The 17,336-nt window shown below is 43.1% G+C and overlaps 1 protein-coding gene across 4 annotated transcripts in view; it reads right to left on the bottom strand.

Annotated features, from left to right (window-relative positions):
- LCORL (ligand dependent nuclear receptor corepressor like) overlaps positions 1–17,336 on the bottom strand; it is a gene marked incomplete at its 5' end in the record, with an annotated part of 176,915 nt that overhangs the window by 68,357 nt on the left and 91,222 nt on the right. For all 4 annotated transcript variants that reach the window (XM_082243651.1, XM_082243653.1, XM_082243650.1 and 1 more), the window contains 3 exons: positions 7,998–8,249; positions 14,297–14,426; positions 14,524–14,600. In XM_082243651.1, the coding sequence (XP_082099777.1) occupies positions 7,998–8,249; positions 14,297–14,426; positions 14,524–14,600 (459 nt within the window). The remainder of the gene's footprint in view (positions 1–7,997; positions 8,250–14,296; positions 14,427–14,523; positions 14,601–17,336) is intronic.

The following is a 17,336-nucleotide window of genomic DNA, read 5'->3' as shown; positions in this document are numbered from 1 at the left end:
ACCAGGTTAAGCAGTACATGCATTTGCAGTCACAAGGAGATATGCATGCCTGTTGAACGTTGCAGATCAGTGTAAAAGAACAAAATAAGAGTCATGCGATTACTTTTTCCAGTTCTCACTCTGAGCAATGCGATTTTAAAACAGGTGGCTTCCTGTGCTACATTTTATGCTGGCGTTAGCGATGTCAAGACCGAACAATATAGTCGATTTTGGGAGCGAGCAAAGGAGGGCCAATATAATCCCATGTACAGTGGGACTATGGAAACCGAACACAGCCACCTTTTTAAGTGAGGTAGAAAACAGAGCAGCTTTGATATTCAAATTTCAGGATGTGCAGACAGAGAATACTACAAGGTAAAAAAGTGAATAAAGAGGATTGTATTGAATTCAATTTTTTTGTCCTTTAGGTTTAGTAACACCCTAATAGGAAAGTCTGACTCTTTGGGGTATTCCACTAGTTTTGCATCCTACCAACAGCTCTGGGGTATTCCACTCGTTTTGCATCCTACCAACAGCTCTGGGGTATTCCACTCGTTTTGCATCCTACCAACAGCGCTGACTTATGTCCACCCTTTTACTTGAAATTCCCATTCTGGAAGGCTTAGGGTGAACTTAATTACTGTGAGTCAGTGTCCTTGATCCCTACAGTAACAGCTAAACCAAGGGTCAATATCAGCTACACTCCTTGAGTACACCAGATCCTTTCCCCTTTACCACTTTTAGGGAATAGCAGGATTGTTGTGGCTCTAGTTCACATATCTTCCCATCTTGTCCTGTCCCTCAGTAAACTGGTCCTTCAGACCAACAAGTCCCACTAAGGACCAAAAATTTGTCACTTTCTGTTGGCTCGTATTTTAACTTAACCTTTGCTGGAATTCATCTGAAGACTGCAAGATTTTCACCTCTGGAAAAACTGAAAATATCTATTTCAACTACATTAGTGACTACACTCCTTATGATGGACAGTGCTGCGTGTGAAATTCATGTTTACATGGTTTCCTTCTGGAACACAAAAAAGTAATGCTTCTGGATCCATCATCATCTTAGGTTTTCCACTTTAAACAGAACTGGTCCTTTCTTCCTTGTAAGGAAGCATCCATCTTAACAAGATACCTGTACTTTCCTGTAAGGTCAAAAGACAGGACAAAAAAGACAGGATACTTTGTTACCAAGCTGCAAATTACAAAGTGGGAACAAAGACCCTGTAAGTCCAGAGATTTTTGTGAGACCCAATTACTGGAAGATGATCCTCTTCCTTCTTTCCTTCATATTAATTATTCCTAGCACTATTATTTTATTTATTTCAGGTACTTGTATAGCGCTGTCAATTTGCGCAGCGCTTTACATATACATTACACATTCACATCAGTTCCTGCCCTCAAGGAGCTTACAATCTAAGGTCCCTAACTCACATTCATACATACATACATAGTAGGGCCAATTTTTTTTATACAGGATCCAATTAACCTACCACCATGTCTTTGGAGTGTGGGAGGAAACCGGAGTACCCGGAGGAAACTGACGCAGGCACAGGGAGAACATGCAAACTCCAGGCAGGTAGTGTCGTGGTTGGGATTCGAACCAGCGACCCTCTTGCTGCTAGGTGAAAGTGCTAACCATTACACCACTGTGCCGCCCGTAGTACTAGCACATAGATCCTTACTTCAAAGCTCATCTGCAGGAAATCTTGCAAAAGCTATGGTTTATCAATTACTAAAATTGTGTATTTAATGCTTACTCAGGAAGGATCTTGTGTGGCTACCACAACCCCAAAACACATTTGGAGGTCAGTGTCCTGGTCCTAAAATCCCTGTACTTCAATTTGCATTACACTATACCCTCACCCTGTAAATGCTTTTACATGGGTTTTGTAGGTCATCCAACCCTTTGGTTAAAGGGGTTTAGTAAACTTCCCTTTTATTTGGCTTTTATCCTCTTTATACATTTAGATATGCTGCTGTGGGCTGATAAATGCATGATCATCATCTTGAGAGATTTCTTATCTTTTGGGTAACATCCTGCATATTAAGGATCTCCTTCTTCCTGCAGTCACTAGTTAACAGTGTTCTACTTAAGCTTCCAACTGTTAGCCGGTTGAGTTTTCTCTCTTGTTCAGGTACATGGTTGTTTCTACCAGTTTTCTTTATAGGGGGTGATTGGATCATCCTCGAACATTATCAGTTATGGTCCATCATCCTTTCAGGTAAATGTTTCCCGAGTGGGTATTACCTGTCCTCGCCCCAGAACACTCAGTGTCCTTCCTGAGGTCGTGGCAATTTCCATAGTTGTCCTAACCATTCTACATCTAGCCCTAGTTTATGGACTTCCTTCAGATGGTCTTATATCCTTTGGATCTCTCTTTAGCTACTGCCCACCCCTCAGTTGGGACTGCTTTTGGATGTCCCAATTGTCTAAGATTTGTGTACCTTAATAAAAACGACAAAAAAAAAAAAAAACGATTTGACCTTATAATAAAATATTTTTCGAAGTCAAACCCCCCCCCCCCCCCCCCGCCCCCCGATCCATTTCTTACAGCACATAGGAAAATCTTACGGCAGACTTCATGAAAGTGGCCATCTACATTTTTGTATCTTTTTATTATTACCATACAACAATTAAATATTACTCCACTCTCTTTACAGCCAAAATGTCACCGTTGACATCAATCTATGCGCTATTGGAGATCATAGTGTGATGATCATTGCACAACTGGATTTTGTCTTACCGTAAAATTCTTTTCTCTGATGTTCCTTGATGGACACAGCTCGCCATCTTCTTTGACCCTTGGTTTATGTTGCTCTCAGGAGTAGAACACTAGGCGGAAAAGAGTGACTACTAAGTAGTGTCAGAAGACCATAAACCCCAACTCAGAGGGGCGGGTGCTGTATCCGTCAATGAACATCAGAGAAAAGGATTTTACGGTAAGAGAAAAATCCAGTTCTCTTTTTTGTTCATTGACGGACACAGCTCCTTATCTTCTTTGACCCTTGGGACATCCCAAAGCAGTGTATATATGAGGGGTGGGAAGAACAGTAATGCACATAAATCCCAAAGGCAAAACGTTCCCTACCCAGGTAAAACCGAAGCTCAACAAGGTAACTTGAGCTTACCTGGCAAAAATGTACATCCTCAAAGAGGACTAATCGTATCCAACAGCAGCCTGCAAAACCTTGCGGCCAAAGGTGGCATCAACAGATGCCAACATATCTACCCTATAAAAATTTGTGAAAGTGTGAACGGACGACCAGGTGGCCACCTGCAAACTTGCACCACTGACCCAGATGATGGAGGGCCCAAAATGCACTAAGCTCCCTCGCAGAATGCACCTTAACAGGGAAAACGGAGGATCCTCACCTTTAACCACTTCAGCCCCGGAAGATTTTACCCCCTTCCTGACCAGGCCCTATGTTGCGATTCGGCAATGTGTTATTTTAATGGACAATTGCGCAGTAGTGGGATGCACTACCTAAACAAAGCTTACAACCTTTTTCCCCCCACAAATAGAGCTTTATTTTGGTGGTATTTGATCACCTGCGCGATTTTTATTTTTTGCATTATAAACAAAAAAATAGTGACAAAAAAAAAAAAAAGATTTTTCACATTCTGCTCTAAAAAAAAAAAAAAAATGTAAAATATCAAAATTTTACATTTTTTTTTAGGCCAATTTGTTTTCTTCTACCGACATAATAGAATATGATGGTAAGCCTTCTTAATAATCGATAGAGGCCAGAAAATCCCCATCAAGTAGGGATGCCACTACCATACGAATGGACTCAATTCAAAATATCTGTACCCAAACGGTTCAGAACTTGAAGTACGAAACATCTGTACTCAAACAAACGGTTCAGAACTTGAAGTCCAAGATTGGACTACCACTTTCCTTCCTAGGACCTGCAAACATGTTTGAAATAAAGCCATGAAACAAAACGTTTCGATTTGGAGACCGGAACACTCGCCCCTTGTATTAGCAAGTTTTGCACTGCCCTGAAGAGACCTCACAGGCGGTCTGGGGATAAACGCAGGTTGGAAGAAAACCACACTAGAGTAGAAGATCGAAAACCCGATCTTGTACACAGGCCGATCAAATCATAGCCCCACCTGTCTGATCAGGGAGGTCCACCATTCCAGAGAAAGCAGATGTCCTCCCCCACCCCAAACAGGTAAAGGTGCCCCTTCAGGCAGAAGTGACCTTTTTCGCACGCCTGGAAGGACCTGCTCTCAGCACACCAGACTGGGACTGCAAGGAACCTCTGAAGGCGATTCCCCCAAAGGGAAGATCAAACAAGGCCTTCTGGACAGCCTGGTCCGCAGACAAGTATATTAGCCATTTCATGCACCAAAGGATATTGCTGTCCTGGACAGCCCAGAGACTAAAGCCCCGTACACATGTACCGATTGTCGGCCGTAAATATTCGGCCGACGACCGATCGGCCGATTGTAGGCTTGTTAGTATGATGCTTCCGACAGCACATTTTCGGCCGAAGAGAATCTGTCGTGCAGGCATTAAAATGTTTGTTGGCCAACACCAGAACGGCCGATTGTTCGCCAGTCAGTACAGATTTCGGCCTACAGACAGCAGATTAGCAAGACTGGGCATGCTCAGAAAAGAAAAAAAGACAAGGAAAGTTAACCATCACATGTCATCACTTCTGCAGTCGGCTGTTGGCCGACAAAATTCGTGTGCAGTCTTTTGCAGTTTTCAGCAGACACGACAGCCCTGGACAAAAGACGGCCAATCGCTCGGCCGACGATCAGTACGTGTGTACGGGGCTTAAGAGAGCTGCATCCAGAGAGGCATCACAGACAAATTGCAACCCCTAGACCAAAAAGTCCACCAGCTCCGAAAGGGCAGGTGGAAGCTGTCTCCCCCCCCCCCCCCCCCCTCCAGATCCCAGCGCAAAAGCTGTGCCCATTTGGGAAAGTCAAATGATGAGAGGACAAAACAAGCGCTCCGAGAAAGTAAACTTACAGGGGTCTAATGGAATACTAATCAGCCATTATGGAACGCTGATACAATTAATGTCCATGACAGTATAAAAGATGTTCAAGTCCATAACATGGGCTATGGAGTCCCAAAGAATCACTGTGCTATGAGGAGTGATGCATGTAAACTGCCATTTAGGGCTGGCTCCGAGACACAGGGAAGTCAATTCTGTAGATCGGAACAAATAGAAGAACACACAGAGCGGTATTTTTTAATGACAATGGAAGCACAGAACGTAACTCACATGAAAAGTTAGGTATCAAAGGCTTGTAATGGCTCCGGTGGTCCGTGGAAGGAGGCTGTAAAGTCCAAGTGTCCCTGAAAGATGGATGTAGGCAGCCGATGAGATGAAACTGGTAGACGGGAGAGGCCGGCCGGGCGTCTTCCGGGTACAGCTGATGTGCGGGGACCAGATTATGCCAACGCGAGCCCTTCTGGATCTATACCCTCGACGCCCTCAAGCCTTATGGCCTTAACGAGGAGTTAGAGATTAGCACAATCCTTTAGATGAGGTTCATATAGATTATATATTTTTTATTGATTTTCATTGATTCTTTATGACGGTTGATTCTAGCAATATCTTATTTATAATTTATGAATTTATGTATTCTAGTCCATCAATGCACAAGCACATGCATTCACATGTGTGGGTGTGTACGCATAATCTACACTATCATGTTCACTAGCATTTGTTCTGTCCATCTAGATCTATTTTCATGTCATTGAGTTCTCACCTTACATTTATTTTTATTATTATTTAATCTTATGTCCGTTATCTATATTTTTAGTTTTATTTTGTTAGTTATACATCACCTATCATCATTACAGATTCAAAATATTTATATATCTATATATATCTATATTTATATATTTCTATATATCTATATATATCTATATATATCTATATATATCTATATATATCTATATATATCTATATATATCTATATATATATATATATATATATATATATCTATATATATATATATATATATATATATATATCTATATATATATATATCTATATATATATATATTATGCTATCATGTTCTTAGATCTGTATATATCTTTTTATGTGTTTTATCCTAGTTCAGTAACATGATCAGTATTATGATTACACCATTGCCATTATTGATTTAGCATAGCCACCCCCGCTGTTGTTTCTCCTCCCTATATATACTAGGCTTTTTTTCTCCTTTGTTTTCGATCCCACACTTGAAAAAAAAGCGCGCATGCCCATTGCGAGCTTGGTGCATGCTCCGAAACGCTTCGTGTCACCCTCTGCTCCGATAACGTCACTTGGCGTACGCTGCATTCCAACCTGGTCCCCGCACATCAGCTGAACCCGGAAGACGCCCGGCCGGCCTCTCCCGTCTACCGGTTCCAACTCATCGGCTGCCTACATCCATCATTTAGGGACACTTGGACTTTACAGCCTCCTTCCACGGACCACCGGAGCCATTACAAGCCTTTGATACCCAACTTTTCATGTGAGTTACTACATTCTGTGCTTCCATTGTCATTAAAAATACTGCACTTAGAGGCACTCTGTGTGTTCTTCTATTTGGGAAAGTCAGGGACACCAATGCTATGGTGAACATCAGCACAAGGACCAAACCGGCCACAATAAAACATGCGGTGGACAAAAGTCTCGGCTCTCCTGACAAAAAGGATCTTTTTAAAAACCAGAGACTCTTCCACAGGAATTAGGGTTGATTTATTCAGCCTGGAAACCTGAGAGCCCCCCACAGGTGGGACTGCCATCATACTCAACAGAGACAACTCAAGGGATACCATCTATCGAAACGCTCTGGCACCGCCATATTGCGTTTAGAACAAGTCAATTGATTTGCGACAATTTTGTCACAGTAGGCGGAAAAGGGGAATACCTTTGCCTTTTTTGAGGAACTGTGGGCCCCAAGGGGACCTGCGCCTCTTGACACAGCAGCGGCTGCATCTCAATATTTAAATTACCTGTACAGATACAGTCAGTGTATCCACCAGCGCCTTTGCATGTGCATATGTAGTAAAAGAGGAATCATCCTCACTGTCAGAGCACCCGAAGTGTGCGGACGCAGACCCAGCAGAGTCGCTATATACTAAGCTCACCCTGAGAACATAAGCATAGGCGGTCGCCGAAGACAGTCCAGAAAAGAGAAGCCGGCCAAAAGGTCAACAAAAGGACCACCTATTAGACCTGCAAAAAAAAAAAAAAAAAAAAAAAGATTGTAGAAAGAAAACAAGAAAAAAAAAAAAAAAGGAAAAAAAGTTCAGTTTAAAAAAGGGAAAAAATGGTAGGACCAAAGATCCCAGCAGGGAGCCAGGCCCTTACTCCTGACTAGGCAGAAAAAAACTGAAGAGCTAGAGCAGGAAGTGGGAGTATACCCCCCTGGGACTGCCCTATAGGCGTAGTCAAATGCTTAACTCTTTTCCATCTAGTGTCCTACTCCTAATGAGAGCAGCATAACCCAAGGGTCAAAAGAATATATGAAGCTGTATCCATCAATGAACAAAAGAGAAAAGCCTTTTGCATAAATGTGTCTAGAGGAGAAAAAAAAACAACAAAAAAAAAAAAAAAAACAAACACACTTGTTGCTGCTAACAACTAATTTTTGCCAACCAAGTGCCACATCGATAACGGAAAAAGAATAACCAACAAATTTTTCCTTCCAAACAGACGTACAGTGAAATCAGGGGCAGGTTTTTATTCTGATGTAGTTCTACTTTAAAGCAACAGGAAAGATTTATGAAAGTGTGATCTTTCTCACTGCTCCTCTATAGCACTGCCTTGCTGCATGATAGAACTAATATATGGCCCACACAGGTATTTAAATACAATTTTTTTTTTTTTTTAGATACTTGCTGTGGAAGGAAAGAGCTGCAATTTGCAGAAATTCCTGATGAACGTTCACATCTTGTGCAATTTCCTGGTTGTATCTGAACCCAGGACTCCAGTGTCGTGTTACATGCCACTCTGCCAACATAAAAATTTTCATTCAACATGCATTCCTTACCATCCTGAAAAGAATGCTCCTCAATCCGTGTCACTGTGAGGTCTAAAGGACTGTCCTGCTCTTCCTGAAGTAAGCTTTCAGTTTGGTTCAGCTGAATACCATTACAACCATATGGAGAATCAACCATTTTTCCATTGTCTTGATACATTTTTCGGCTTTTTGAAACATATTCGATTGCAAACTGACGTATCATTTTCTTCATTAATTCCTGAGCTACAAGTGGAATGTTGGGATCACAGTTCCGAGGAAGATCTGAGTAGAAAAAAAAAAAAAAAAAACAACAATCATTTCTCCGCAACAATATGGATGCTATCTCTACCAATATTGAAATAGGATTTTTGACTTACCGTAAAATCCATTTATGCGATGTTCATTGACGGACACAGCTTCTGATCTTCACAAGTATCGGGTTATACTGCCCCCTACAGGAGTAGGACTAGGCAGAAAAAAATCTGGCTACCCCTATGGGCAGTCCCAGGGAGTACAATCCCCCTCCCTGCTATAGGTACTCCATTTTGTTACAAGCAGTGTCAGAAGAATTACAACTTCACAGAGGGGTGGGTGCTGTTTCCGTCAATGAACATCAGAGAAATGGATTTTACTGCAAGTCAAAAATCCCATTTTCTCTTTCGTTTGACAGACACAGCTCCTGATCTTCATAACCATTGAGACGTCCCAAAGCAGTGTTCAACATGAGGGGTGGGAACAGCAAAAAAATTACCCAGGCTGAAAACCATAGCCAACAGGAGTTTAAACAACTGGAGCCCACCTGGAAAAAAAAAAAAAAAAACACAACATACACCCTCAAAGACAATCAAGTCCTCTAAACAGCAGCTTGCAAAACCTTTCAGCCAAAAGGAAGCATCCGCAGATGCCAACACATCCACTTTATAGAACTTTGTGAAAGTGTGTACTGACGACCAAGTGGCTGCCTTGCAAACCTGCAATACTGATGCCTAATGACAGGGAAAGGAGGAACCTGATCCTTTATGGAATAGGCCTGAATCCCCCCGTCTGATCCATCTGGAATGGTCACACAGGAAGCAGACAATCCTTTCCAAGGCCCATCCGTGAGCCCAAATAGGGAGTCTGACTTCCTAAAAAAAGAAAAAAGACTTCATAGCTGCCAGGTACACCCCAATTACCCGGACCACATCCAAGGCATGCAGGGCAAGTTCCTTTGAATGTTTCGGCCTGGGACAAGGGAAGGCAACACTAGGTCTTCATTCAAATGAAAATCAGAAACAACCTTTGGGAGGAACGACGGACAGGGGCGAAGAAAGACCTCATCTCTGTGAATCACCAAGGCGTACACGATAACGCTGCCTATTCCAACACCCTGGAGGCGATAGCCACCAAAAATGCCACCTTCTGAGACAGCGTAAGCAAGGAAATCTCCCGAAGATTCTCCCAAAGGAGGCTTCTGGAGGAATGAAAGCAGAAAATTGAGGTCCCAAGTGGGCAACGGGGACCTCACTGGAGGAACCAAATGTCGGACACCCTGCAGAAAGGTACGCACGCACCAGGGAGTGTGTAGCCAAGAGTCATTGGAAGAAGACCACCAAAGCCAACACCTGGCCCTTGATGGTACTCAAGGCGAATTTCTGTTCAACCCCCCTGTTGAAGGAAGGTCAAAATATGAGCCACGAGAAGGAGCCAAGATGAACCCCAAGAGACTCACTCCACACAATGTGAGTCTTCCACGTACAATGGTAGATCTTCCTAGAAGTATATTTCCTAGCTTTTAACAGTGTAGGAATCACCGACTCAGATAAACCTCTATCCTTTAGCACCTGGCCAGTGACTGTAAACCAGGATGGAAGATGGGTCCTGCGTAGAAGTCTTGGTAGAAGCTTGAGAGGAGGGGAGGGGGGGTCTGGAGGCGTAAATCAGACAATGCTGACCCCACTGAGCCATGAGCGCGTCTGTGGCCTCTGCCACAGGATGCCGTGAACGAGCCACAAACCCCTGCACCTTTCTGTTGAGCCGAGACGCCAACGGATCCACCTTGGGGATGCCCCACCGGAGACACAACCGATGAAAACACATCCTGATGAAGGGACCAATCCCCTTGGTTTAACGCCTGCCGACTGAGGTAAAATCCGCCTGCCAGTTTTCCATCCCGGGAATGTAGATGGCGGAGAGAGCTGGAACAAACCGTTCTGCCCACCTAAGAATGCCAGCTACCTCCAGAGCTGCCAGGATACTTTGTGCCCCCTTGGTGAATGACATAAGCCACGGCCGAGGCATTGTCCGATTAAATGCACACTGGACATTCGGGGAGATGATACGTCCAATGGTCTAGGCACAGTCTGATCGCTCAGAGTTGCAAGACATTGATCGGTAGTCTGGACTCTTCCAGTGTCCAAATCCCCTTAGCAGATTTGTTGCCAAGGACACCTCCCCAGCCAGAGAGGAGACCACTGTCCAATACAAAGAGAGGAAGGATTTTCCCAGACAAAGAATGAAGCCACACCATCAGGGACTACTCCGTTCCGGATCGGATTGTCCAGAGACTGCATAGTCTTGTCCCATTTGGCCAAAATCTCCCTTTGCAGGGTCCTCGTATGGAACTGTGCAAACAGGACTGCCTTGAAGGTAGACACCAATAGGCCCAGCAACCGCATGAAAGTCCGGAGGGATGACCATCTGTTGGAAAGCAGGAGACGAATGGCACCCTGCAACGTCTGGAATTTGTCCAGAGGAAAGAGCACTCTGGCTAAGGCCGAGTCCAGAGTCAGACCCAGATAGTCCAGCTTTGTGGATGGAACCAGAGCAGACTTCTGAAAATTCAGAATCCAGCCGAACTCCTTCAGAGTTCATATGGTGATTTCCAGGTTTTCCACCAGAGCAGTAGGGGACTCCGCTCGCAGAAGGAGGTCGTCTAAGTAGCCCAGTACCACAATCCCCCGTTGGCATAACGCTAGCACCGGGGCGAACACTTTTGTGAAGACTCGAGGAGCAAAGGTGAGGCCAAAGGGTAACACCACAAACTGATAATGTTCCTCTCCCACGGCAAAGCGGAGGAACCGCTGGTGACTGGCACATATTGGAAATGTGAAGGTAAGCATCCTTGATGTCGATAGAGGCAGGAAAATCCCCCTGATGCAAGTATGTCACCATCACACGAATGGACTCCATCCTGAACTTCTGCACCCACACAAAGCAGTTCAGCGCCTTGAGGTTCAGGATTAGATGCACCTTGCCTTCCTTCCTGGGAACTGTAAACAGGATTGAGTAAAAAAACCTGGAAACGTTCAGAAGTCAGAACAATCAACCCTTGAAGCAACAGGTCCTGTACTGGTTATGACTAAGCGGATTGCATTCCGTGAAACGCGTTAAACTTGTCTCCTGTCTCTGGATGGATTCATTTGTCTACCAGTGATCAATAAATCGTTTATTGTTTCAAGTTGGAGTGCGGTCTTTCATCGTCTAGATCTACAGGTCCTATACAGCCCCAAACAGACCCTGTAAATGGTCTGGGGACAGGCACAAGTTGAAAGGAAAGAACCTTGCCGGGGGATAAGAGTGAAACTTGATCTTGTAGACGGACCGAATTACTTTGTGGACACACTTGTCTTGTACCAGGGAAGTCCATGGGTTCGGAAACCAACAAAGTCATCCCCCCACCCATGATACGGGTGAGGGCGCACCTTCATGCTGAAGGAGCTTTGTCAGCGGGTCTGGAGAAGCCCGCTATTGGCTTGCCAGACAAGGTTCTCTTGGATCCTCCAGAAGAGGCCCTGAAAGGCTTTTAGCCTTTGTCAGCCGGCCCTGAAGGATGAAAAAACTTCTTATGAGCTTGAGACAGAGGGCCCACGTCTGCGATAAGATTCCTTGCCCTTAGTAGCCTGCGAAAGAAAAGTACTCTTTCCCCCTGTAAGACCTTTAATGTCATCACCCAGGGTAGCCCCAAACAAGCTATCCCCTTGAAAGGGGAGATCAGTCAAGGCCTTTTTAGAAGTCTGGTCCGCAGACCAGCATTTAAGCCAAAAGACACGCTGAAGGACCACTGCCAAAACACTGCCGAGCCACCAGGGGAGCCTCTTCCAAATCCACGCAGCTTCTTCAGGCACCTGCAGCCACAAGAAAATTCTGCACTTTATGTGGAGCTATCAGGCAAGTAAAGATCCAGGTGATGAGGAGGGGCTCCCACCGCTGAAATCGCCGTCCACAGGGCTCCACTGTCACGGCCGCCGCTATTATTTTATTCCCTGCAGATTTTTTACGTTTGCCCACTTGCAAAGAATCGAACAGTCTATAATTTGTATCATAGGTGTATTTTAAATGAAAGAGGCAGAATATCAACCAAAAAAAAAAAGAAAAAAAACACACAATACAAATGTTATAAGTGGAGTTTCAGTTCAGCGAGTAAAATACATTGATTCCCGTGCAAAACATGACTTCGTACTTGGTGGAGAAACCCTTGTTTGCAGGCACATAGGCAAGACATTTCTTGTAGTTGGTTACCAGGTTTGCAAACCCAGGAGGGATTTTATTTTGGTACACTCTTTTTTACTGATCTTCTCTAAATTCTTAAGGTTTCTTTGCAGTCACTTGGCAACTTGAAGTTTCAGCTCCCACCATAAATTTTCTATAGGGTTAAGGTCTGGAGACTGGCTAGGCCACTCCATGACCTAATGTGCTTCTTCTTGCACCATTTCTTTTGTTGCCTTGGCAGTATGGTTTTGGGTCATTGTCATTCTGGAAGACCCATTCATGGCCCAATTCAGTGTTCTGGCTAAGGGATGAAGGTCCTCATCCAAGATTTTACAATACATGGCCCCCATCTATTGGCCCCTTAATGCGGCCTGAACCTTCAGCAGAAAAACAGCCCCAAAGCTTAAGGTTTCCACCTTTGTGCTTAACTGTAGGGACTGTGTTCTTAGGGTCATAGTCAGCATTTGTCTTCCTCCAAACACAGCTAGTCAAGTTAATGCCAAAGAGTTTAATTTTGGTCTGATCTGACCACAGCACTTTCTCCCAATCCATCATTTAGATGTTCATTGTACAAACGGCATGTACATGTGTCTTAAGGGGGGGGGGGGGGGGCTTGCAGGAGTTCAATCCACCGCGGCGTATTGTGTTACCAATGGTTTGTTTGGCGACCGTGGTCCCAACTGCCTTGAGATCATTCACGAGCGCCTCCTCCTGTAGTTCTGAGCTGATCCCTCACTTTTCTAATGATCATCCTTACCCCATGAAGCAAAATCATGCATGGAGCTCCAGACGGAGGGTGATTAATGGTCATTTTGCATTTCTTCCATTTGCGAATAATCGCCCCAACAGTGGTCTCCTTCTCCCCAAGCTTCTTGCTGATGGTCTTGTAGCCCATGCCAGCCTTGTGCAGGTTTACAATCTTGTCTCTGACATCTATTGACAGCTCTTTGGTCTTGACCACGATGGTGAGGTTTGAATGGAAGAAAGATTCTGTGGACGGGTGTCTTTTATACACATAATGAGTTCTCGTTAGGAGCACTTTCTTAAATGGACAGGACTTATCTGTGTACCACATGAGCACATACTGTAGCCAGTCTGTGGGAGTCAGAATTATTGTTGGTTGGTAGGCTATCAAATACTTATTTTACTGAACTGCAACCCATTTTATAAATATATAAATATACCATTTGTTGTTTTCTGGATTTTTGGTTGATATTCTGTTTCTATCATTTAAAATACAGCTACAATAATTATAGACCCTTCATTTCTTTGTAAGTGGGCAAAATCTGCAGGGGATTTTTCCTTTAACCGTGCAGTCACCAAGAGTCTCTCTTTGATTGTGTTTAAATCACAAATTGCTATATCAACCAATCATAATGATCACATTAGTTTTTGTTTTTTTTACAAACCCACAGGCTCAAACTGTTGCTTTTGCAGACTGTGCAGTGTGTAAACTACATTTTACAAAAAAGATTTAGGATGGCTACCGTAACCAAATAAAAAAAAAAAAAACATTTTTTCTACTTGTCGGCTTAAAATTAAACAATGATTAAGGTGCCTTTCGCACTTGTGCAACTTGTCCCGAGACTTTGGACTGCAAAGTCACATGACAAATTGTACCCCATGATTTCCAATGAGTACCATTCATCTCTGTGCCACTTCAAAGTAAACCACGCACTACTTTGATACGACTAATGCGTCAAAGTCGCGCAACTTTCAGGTCGTACAAGTGTGAAAGGGGTTTTAGGGAGGCAAATCACAGATGTAGCTAAATTTGAAAGGGTTAAATTAGTGTTGTCAGATTATTTTCTACTGGCTCAAAAATGAACACTGTAGTTACAATTGAAGCAAACGAATACCTTTCTTCTGAAAGAGTGCATTTAGGTAATTTTCAGCTTGGCATTCAATTTTCTCTGTGTTGAACTGGCCCTGAGATATCACTTCCCCTGTAGGTGTGGACTGTGCCGAATCAGCTGATGGTGTGCAGTCCTTAGAAGGAAAGAAAAAAAAAAAATGAACATCAGTCTTTTAGCCTATGAGAACTCCAGTAACATCTTGGTAATGTAATGCAGACAGAAATACTTACAACTGTCTCTTTGCGCAGGCTACATAATGAGCATTTCTCATCCACACACCAATCAACCAGTTCTTCTGGTTCACAGTCTAAAATACAAAAAAAAGACTAAGTGTTAAAAAAAGAAAAATCATGCATTTTACTTAAAACATAGTGTATAACAGGAAAAAAAAAAAGATAAGCATCATGTAACAATTTATAAAATATAATTTAATAAAATAAAAAAAAAGAAAAAGAACAAAAGAAGAGTCTACACTAAAGTGGATCTGAACACAAAAGTGAAGATTTGCCATGTTCTGGGGAATATCTAGACATGTTAATAGTGCCCAAGCAGGACAGTAGTGTTTAACTGCAATTAATCTTTTTCCTATTACTGACTCTCTATGGGCCCTTTCACACGGGAGCTCCGTATGTCCGCAAATCATCTTTTTTGCGGATGATTTACGGACATAATGTATGTCAATGGCATTGCGGATGTCAGCGAATGACCATCCGCTGACATCCGATTTTCTTCCTTTCAGTTCTTTTCCATTTTTTGGAACGGAACAGAACCCTATTTTTCCTCCGTTCAGAAAACAGAAAGGAAGCAAAATCGGATGTCAGCGGTGTCATCCGCTGACATCCGCATTGCCCATAGACTTACATTATGTCCGTATATCATCCGCAAACGGATAGGATGATATGCGGCCATACGGAGCGGATGACAAGTGTCATCCGCTCTGTGAAAAAAAAAAAAAAAAAGGACCGGAGCGGAGCCAAAAAACTGACCACCCGTGTGAAAGAGCCCTATGTCTTGTTTTGCGCTGTCTTTGTGGAGGCTGGCATCTTGTTAGGGGCAGAGTTTTGCTTCTTCAAGTCAGAGCAGTCGAATGACCAGTGTGGAGAATAATCAAAGAAGAAGTAGGAGAGGTTCAGAAAGCGCACACATCCACAGAATAGGTGAACCAGAAGCAGGTCCGCAGGGGCAGCTTCCTTTTAAGCTAGGAGAAGATTAGGCTACAAACAGCAGTGACCTCAAATCTCATGAGGCTAGCAGTACCAGTCAGAGATAGCGATGCCCGATATGGTCTCATACTGCAGATATACAGCTATGAGGCATAGGAACTCTATGGCCCTTTTGAAGTAATTTCAGATAAAATCTTAAGGTTTACACAGTTCCAGTACTCTTTAAGAGATTTCATTTGACTTTGCAGGAACATCAACACTGACACCATCAAAAGGTAAAATGTCAACTTCGGCAAAATAAGATTCGGTTACCTACCTGTAAAATCCTTTTCTTGGAGTACAGTAAAGGGGCCCTAAAATCTTAACTATGGCTATTACCTTCAGGTAATGGCTAACAAAGTTTTTAGGTCAAAATCCTTAGATTTTATTTTTAGCAAGCAATCAGGGGGAAATGCCAGGACAGAGAAGATGGGCCTTGTACTGTACTATACTCCAAGATGATGATTTTATATTTCAATATCTCCATTTGAAATTTTTAATAATACAAAAACGAACAATGACAACTGTATATATGGTAACAGTAGATAATATAACAAACAAGCAAAGGACATTTACCCCTTGAGTCCCAGTTCACATTTGTGCAATGCGGGTACGCTGCGAATATGCAGTGTGATCCCGCATCACACCCACACCCCTGGCAGTTCACACTGCCATATGTGAGACGCAGGGGGTGTCAATTAAAAGTGTCAATTAAAAGTTAACACCCCCAGTTGCGATCGCAGTGCGATCTGCAAGTTCGCACAGAATCGGATCGCACTAGTGTAAACCACTTTGAGATCCGATTCTGCTGCGGATAAAAAAAAAAAAAGGGGTCAGGTGCGTGTTTACTGCGGATGCGGTGCAAATTCAGCCATACAAAGTGTATGGCTGAAATTTGCACCGCACATGAGATCACATGTAATTTAGGAGCAGTATACTCCGAATTACATGCGATCTCCGTGATCGCACTAATGTGAACTGGGGCTAAAGAAAAAGGGGCAATACCATGGTAGCCATTAATCTATACATATAACCCATAATCCTTAGCAGCGATTTGTCAGGCAAAATCCCTGCCATATCTAGAAAATTCTAAAGGCGGGAACAATAAATTAAATAAAGTAGGAAAAAGAAAACGGGGGAGAGATAATGATTTTACAAGCAATTGAAAAATTCTCTCTTTTTTGTACAGTACAGGACACAGGCTCCTTTAAATCTTGACCATAAAAGGTCCTTAAGCAATACAACTGAGTGGTCAGCAACACAGCACACAGGCCCAAAACAGGGTAACCAGGTTTCTAACAAAGCAGCAGCTTGAGCACCCTATGACCAAAGCTTCCATCAGCAGAGACCTGTACATTCACCTAGTAAAACTTTACAAATGTGTGCACAGAAGACAAGGTGGCAGCCATGCAAATCTGAGAAACAAATGTAACGTGTTGAAAAGCCCAAGTAGTAACAACTGAATGAGTCGAGAGGGCCTTAACAGGGAAAGTTGGATTTATAGTCAACCCCAATTCCAAAACAGATGAGACATGGTGCAAAATCTACATGAAAACAGATTGCCATTAATTGCAAATATCAATATTTTATTCACAATAGGAAAACATCACATTTTTAAACTGAGAAAATGTACCATTTTAAGAAAAAAAAGAGGTATTTTTAAATTGATAGCAGCAACATCTCAAAATAAATTGGAACTGGGCCTTGTTTAACAGTGTAGCATCCCCTCTTTTAACAATCTGTAAGACCCCGGTCGCCTGCAATAGAGAAGCTGTGGACCCGTTCTAATAGGAGCGACACAAGTCGCTCCGACTTAGAAAAAGGGTCCGGAGCTTCTTTGG

The sequence above is a fragment of the Pelophylax lessonae genome (genome assembly GCF_965119305.1).
Source record: "Pelophylax lessonae genome assembly, chromosome: 1".
Taxonomy (NCBI): Eukaryota; Metazoa; Chordata; class Amphibia; order Anura; family Ranidae; genus Pelophylax; species Pelophylax lessonae.
This window is presented reverse-complemented; position numbering and strand designations above follow the sequence as displayed.